The sequence below is a fragment of the Numida meleagris genome, chromosome 27 (genome assembly GCF_002078875.1).
Source record: "Numida meleagris isolate 19003 breed g44 Domestic line chromosome 27, NumMel1.0, whole genome shotgun sequence".
Classification (NCBI taxonomy): domain Eukaryota; kingdom Metazoa; phylum Chordata; class Aves; order Galliformes; family Numididae; genus Numida; species Numida meleagris.
This window is the reverse complement of record NC_034435.1, coordinates 3,201,255-3,206,317: the sequence shown is the minus strand read 5'-3', so window position 1 is coordinate 3,206,317 and position 5,063 is coordinate 3,201,255. Positions and strand designations below refer to the sequence as shown.

Below are 5,063 nucleotides of genomic sequence, written 5' to 3'. Positions count from 1 at the left end.
TTTTTCACAATATCATTCTGTCTCCACTACTTAATTTTGGGAAAAAAAACAACAACACAGTAGCTCACAGGTAATTTCTAACCATACAGAAATATACTGTTTATAACTGTGTCAAAGATGTTTTAGATTTCCAAATCTCTCCAGACCAGAGGCTGGGGGGGGGGGGGGGGCTCCATCCTCTCCCCGTGCCCCGCACCCCCCGGGTTTTGCAGCCTCTGTCCTGGGTGGGGGGAGGAAAAACCCGGGCCGATGGAGGGGACCCCCGGCACGGGGGTGTTGCGCCGGGACCACCGCGGCCCAACGGAGCGTTTCAGCTGCCGCACCGTCCCCAAAGGGGAAACGGCCCCGGCGGAACGGGGGGGACCCCGGCTCTTGCTCCCCTCCCCCCCAGCACCGGCAGCAGGGACAGGCGGACCCCCCCGTGCGTCCCACGCCCCGCGCACCGCTCCCGCAGCGTCTCCCGCCGGGGGATGCCCCGCACTCGGCGCAGAGCTCTTGGAACGACGCGAGGGAAACCTCGGCCCCTGGGGCTGCAGCGAGGGGACAGTGTCACCGCGAGGCGTGACCCCGCACCGGGAGCGCGCAGCGGTGGGCGCTGCTCTTCGCTCCGACCAACACCGCGCACCGAGCCCGGCGACCGGGAGACGCCGCAGCCATCGCCGGGCCTCGCCACCAACCTCGGCGCCCCGGGCTCCCCGAGGGGACGAGATCCGGGAGCTCCGCGTTACTGCGGAGAGGACAAAGCGGAGAGGACAAAGCGGAGCGGCTGCGGCGCGGAGCAGCGGCCGGAACGGAGCAGTCCCCGCTGGCGTCTGCAGCCCCGCTCCTGGAGCTGCTCCATCAGCACCCGCCCGTCCTCGGCTTGAACAAACCCGCGGGCACGGGCGCTGACACGGCCCAGAAAACAGAGGGAGGGGCCCAGCCCCAGGGCGGCTGGCACGGGAGCGTCCCCACGCCGTCCCCGTGGTGCTGGCAGAGGTTTGTGGCAGCCCCCCGCTGCAGGACGGGGCCACAGAGGGAACGGTTCCTCCCGCTCTGCCCCCAGTTGCAACGCACCCATTGAAGCCGACGCTGACGCAGCACCCAGCTAAAAGCCTCTGGCATCCCCAATTTAAGACAAAGATTCTTCTGAATCCCAGGGGAGCGGCCGGCTGGGGCACGCTGGGGCCCACCCAAGGCTGTCCCTGCCCCACAAGACGCATTCACTGCAGCCCCGGGTCTCTTCGGGTGCAGTCTGAAACGCCCCAAGAACAGAGCAGAACCACTCGCCCCTTTCCAGCAAGCACTGCGGAACGTCATTCATCCGCCAAACCCACTTGAAGCGGGTGCCACGCGTGGTCACCAACCAAAAAGGAGAGCTCCAAGCTTCAAAAACACCGAACTAATTAGGAGGGACGGATCGCTCGCTCGTTTGGGAGACCCTGCCCTTGTCCCTGACCCCCACCCCCAGGGAACCGTGGAGAGGTCACCTCGGAGAGGCCACCCCCTGATCAGAGGCAGCCGGGAGGAACTCCTTTATTTACACACACAACAAGATTCCCAAAGCTCTCGTTTATTTCAGTGGGATGAACCTGGAGGAGTGGGTGGCACCGATCCCAGGCCGGCCGTGCTTCACGGGCTTGTAGGTGATGGAGAACTCGCCCAGGTAGTGACCGATCATCTCGGGCTGGAAGAGAAGCAGAGCCGGGCGTCAGAGGCAGCCACACGGGGCACACAGCACAGGGGACAGGGGACACATCTCCCCCAGCACCCCAACCACCCGCAGCACACCACTATAACCCGCGCTGGCCAAAGCCCCATGTGCAGACAGAGCTGCTAAGCAGGACACGGAGCTGAGCAGGACACGGAGCTGAGCAGGACACGGAGCTGAGCAGGACACGGAGCTGAGCAGGACATGGAGCTGAGCAGGACATGGAGCTGAGCAGGACACGGAGCTCGCTCTGCCCCCAGCGCACACCCACGCCCCAGGATCTGCTCAGGATGTTTTCAGGTCGCCTTTAACACCGCCAGCAAAGCTCTCAGAGAAAACGTCATTTAATCCAGGCGGCGGCATCGGGTCGCACCGCGTTATTCCACTCCCAGGAGCCGCCCAGGTTCCTTCCACCCGAACCCCGGGAGGACGCGGGGCCGAGCCTCACCTTGATCTCCACCTGGTTGAAGGTTTTGCCGTTGTAGACGCCCACCATGCTGCCCACCATCTCGGGGAGAATGATCATGTCGCGCAGGTGGGTCTTCACCACCTCGGGCTTCTCCATGGGCGGTGCCTCCTTCTTGGCCTTGCGGAGCCGCTTCAGCAGGGAGTGCTGCTTACGGCGCAGCCCCCGGTTGAGGCGGCGGCGCTGGCGGGCGCTGTACAGCTGCATCAGCTGCTCGCTGCGAGGGGACGGACACACTGAGCCCGCAGCGCCCGCCTGGAGCTGCCCACGGACGCAACGAGTCCTTCATCGCGCACTCAAGACACGGAACTGCAGCCCAACCCCAGCTCCTCCCGCACAGCCGCAGCACAGAGCCACAGCCGCAGCACAGAGCGGCAGGGCCCGCAGCAACGCGCAGGAACGGCCCCATCCGCCAGATCCACCCCCCCCCCAACAAGCCGGGCACTCACTAGGACATGTCGAGGAGCTGGTCCAGGTCCACTCCTCTGTAGGTAAACTTGCGGAAAGTTCGCTTCTTCTTCTGCTCCACTTCTGCCTGCAGCCACGAGGGCAAGGGACGCGGGCGTCAGGACCGCGGGAGCCCCGGGAAGGCCCCGAGCACCCAGCTCCGCAGGGCAGCCCCGCCGCCCCCCAGCCCGGCCCCCTCAAGCACCCGCGCCCAGCAGCCCTCCGGCCCCGACCCCTCTAGGCCGCAGGGACCGCCAGCCCGCCGCCCTCCAGCTCCCCCTAGGGAAGAGGCCGCGCCGCCCTCGGCCGTAGCGGAGCCCCCAAGCCCCGGGCGGCCGGTCCCGCGGCGGATGGAGCCCGATTACAGCCCTCACCGCCCCCGACCCGCACCCACCATCTTGGCCTGCTCTGCGCGGAAAAGGGCGCCGGAAGTGGCAGATCTCGCGAGAGCACCGGCGGGGCGGAAGTGCAGCAATCCCCGGCCCGCACAGCGCTTCCGCCCTTACTGCCCTTAAAGGGGCCGCGGCCGGCAGAAGTGGAGGCCCGTGGGGAAGCGTGGGGCTCCTGTAGCAGCTTCAGCTCAGATTTCAGGGCAGGCAGGAGGATCAGGAGGAGACGGAGCCCGTGGATGAGAGCGGCCAGCTAGAGGCAGAAACGTGGGTTTCTGACACGTTCCAGTGGGTGGCACTGTGAAACTGTTCCTTTCCCCCGGCCTGGGATGGGACCCAACAGTCCGAGTCACCGTCACCGCGCAGCTCCCTCGTGCTCCAGGCACCCGTCAGCCGCCACTCCCTTCATCCAGGCAGCAGCCTTCAGCTTCCAGTAACAGATCTCCGCCTGCCGCTGCTCTCCCGCGTAGCGCTTCCCATGGGATGGGTGTTTCCAGCTCACTCAGGCTGAGCCGTGGTTCGGGCAAGGACAGAGCGCAGGCAGTGCCGGCAGTCCTGGGGTGCAGGGCTCGGTCAGCTGCTGCCACGGAGCCTCCGCCGCTTTCTCGAGGGGTGGCAGACACGAGCAGGCTCAGCTCAGCACGGCTCCATGCCGCTCGTTTCTAGGCTGAATTTCGAGTGGGCGGAGCGGTTTACGCTAACCCGGAAGAGTCGCTTCTGGCCAGCACCCGTCACTGGACTCCAAAACCTGTTATCCAAGATCAGCTTGAAAGCAGAGTAACAACGTGAGGTCTGCTTCCATCCTGCGCCTCTCAGAAGTGCCGCAGTTTGCGTTATCCCATTCATTATTCACGGTGTGTTGCACAAAGCAGTAACTTACAACGCAAGCCTCAGCGAGGAAGCCGAAGCAGCCCCAGCGCTGAGGGCAGAGCGTGCAGCTACACCCGTGCAGAGCCGCCAGCTTCTGTTCTGACGTGGAAGCACCGCGCCCTGTGCCCATGGAAACGCACGGACCAGAAGCTGAGCCACGGGCAGCCCCAGCAAGGGGAACTGGGACAATGCAGACAAGCTTCCTGCTACAGAAACCTCTCAACTCAAAGCCCGTCCCAGAGCAACCCAGTGCCTCCCAGTTCCGTACTGCTCCATCCCGACCCATTCCTGAAGAGCTGAGCCCTATTAACGAGGAGGGATTCCCAGCAGGTGAGGGCCAAGCAGCACGGATGCACACCCAGCTGCTGAGCTCTGCCCTTGGAAAAGCACTGAGTACTGCCTCCCTTCTCCACCCACAGTGGAGGAAGCAGCTGTGAGCTGCAGTTTGTGGCTACAGCCCTGCAGAAGTACAGCACCAGCGATGCTGTATCCACATCTTTAACTCCCAAACTGAGAGCAGCTGGGCAGGGATCTAAGCTTGCCTATAAGCCCAGACTCGACCCACTCTGCGTGGTCTCAGCAGCTGCAGGCACGCGGTCATTAGTTTTCTGGCTGAGTCCATCGATCAGAGGCAGGGAGAGTGCACAGCACCCCAACAGAAACAAAGAACACGACCCCTGAGTCAGCTCCAGCAGAGCAGCTCCAAGTTAGCTCCGAATTCCAGAAGCTGAGAAAGCAGAGACGAAGGGCGTTCTCCTGGAGGTGAATAAACCTGTTAAGATTCCAGGTCGGAGAACAGCAGCACCCAACCCATGCCCGTCACCACTAGCAGCATGCAAACGAGCCAACACACAGAGCCACGCGCAGCTCTGGGGACGTGCAGGACCTGAGGCAGCAGCCAATTGCAGAGGCCAGTCCAGCCCAGGTCACAGCCAGCACAGCTCTGCAGTGTCTAGCAGAGAATGAGGCAGTGCCACCCAGCTCCCTCACCAGCAGCGCTGCTCCTTGCACCAGCTGGGTAAAAGCTGAGTGGCACGAGTTGCTGCGAGGAGCTGCACAGTCCATTGAGGCACAGCGTCAGCCTGTCTGCTGATGGTTAGACACGGTTTCCAAGTCTGCCAATTGACTTCTCATGAAAACACAAATTCGCAAGAAAGCTTTTTACAAAAAGGAAAAAAAAAAAAAAAAAATGGAGACAGGC

The 5,063-nt window shown here is 63.2% G+C and overlaps 2 protein-coding genes across 5 annotated transcripts in view; both read right to left on the bottom strand.

Moving 5' to 3' along the window:
- APC2 (APC2, WNT signaling pathway regulator) overlaps positions 1 to 1,437 on the bottom strand; it is a 14,294-nt gene extending 12,857 nt beyond the window's left edge. For all 4 annotated transcript variants that reach the window (XM_021378993.1, XM_021378995.1, XM_021378994.1 and 1 more), the window contains exon 1: positions 678 to 1,437. In XM_021378993.1, the coding sequence (XP_021234668.1) occupies positions 678 to 1,202 (525 nt within the window). In that variant the 5' untranslated portion in view covers positions 1,203 to 1,437. The remainder of the gene's footprint in view (positions 1 to 677) is intronic.
- RPS15 (ribosomal protein S15) lies at positions 1,533 to 3,631 on the bottom strand. Its single transcript, XM_021379003.1, has 4 exons — positions 2,998 to 3,631; positions 2,606 to 2,691; positions 2,139 to 2,373; positions 1,533 to 1,666 (listed from the first exon to the last, which is right to left on the bottom strand). Exons 1-4 carry the CDS (start codon positions 2,998 to 3,000, stop codon positions 1,553 to 1,555), a joined length of 438 nt encoding a protein of 145 aa, XP_021234678.1. The 5' UTR covers positions 3,001 to 3,631; the 3' UTR covers positions 1,533 to 1,552.

Bases quoted from the DNA above. Each gene is read 5' to 3' on its own strand.
- RPS15 (XM_021379003.1), bottom strand. The intron at 2,374-2,605 runs GTGAGTGCCCGG...GTCCCCTCGCAG, and splicing joins CAGCTCCTCGACATGTCCTA to CGAGCAGCTGATGCAGCTGT. The intron at 1,667-2,138 runs GTGAGGCTCGGC...CTTCTCTTCCAG, and splicing joins TCAACCAGGTGGAGATCAAG to CCCGAGATGATCGGTCACTA.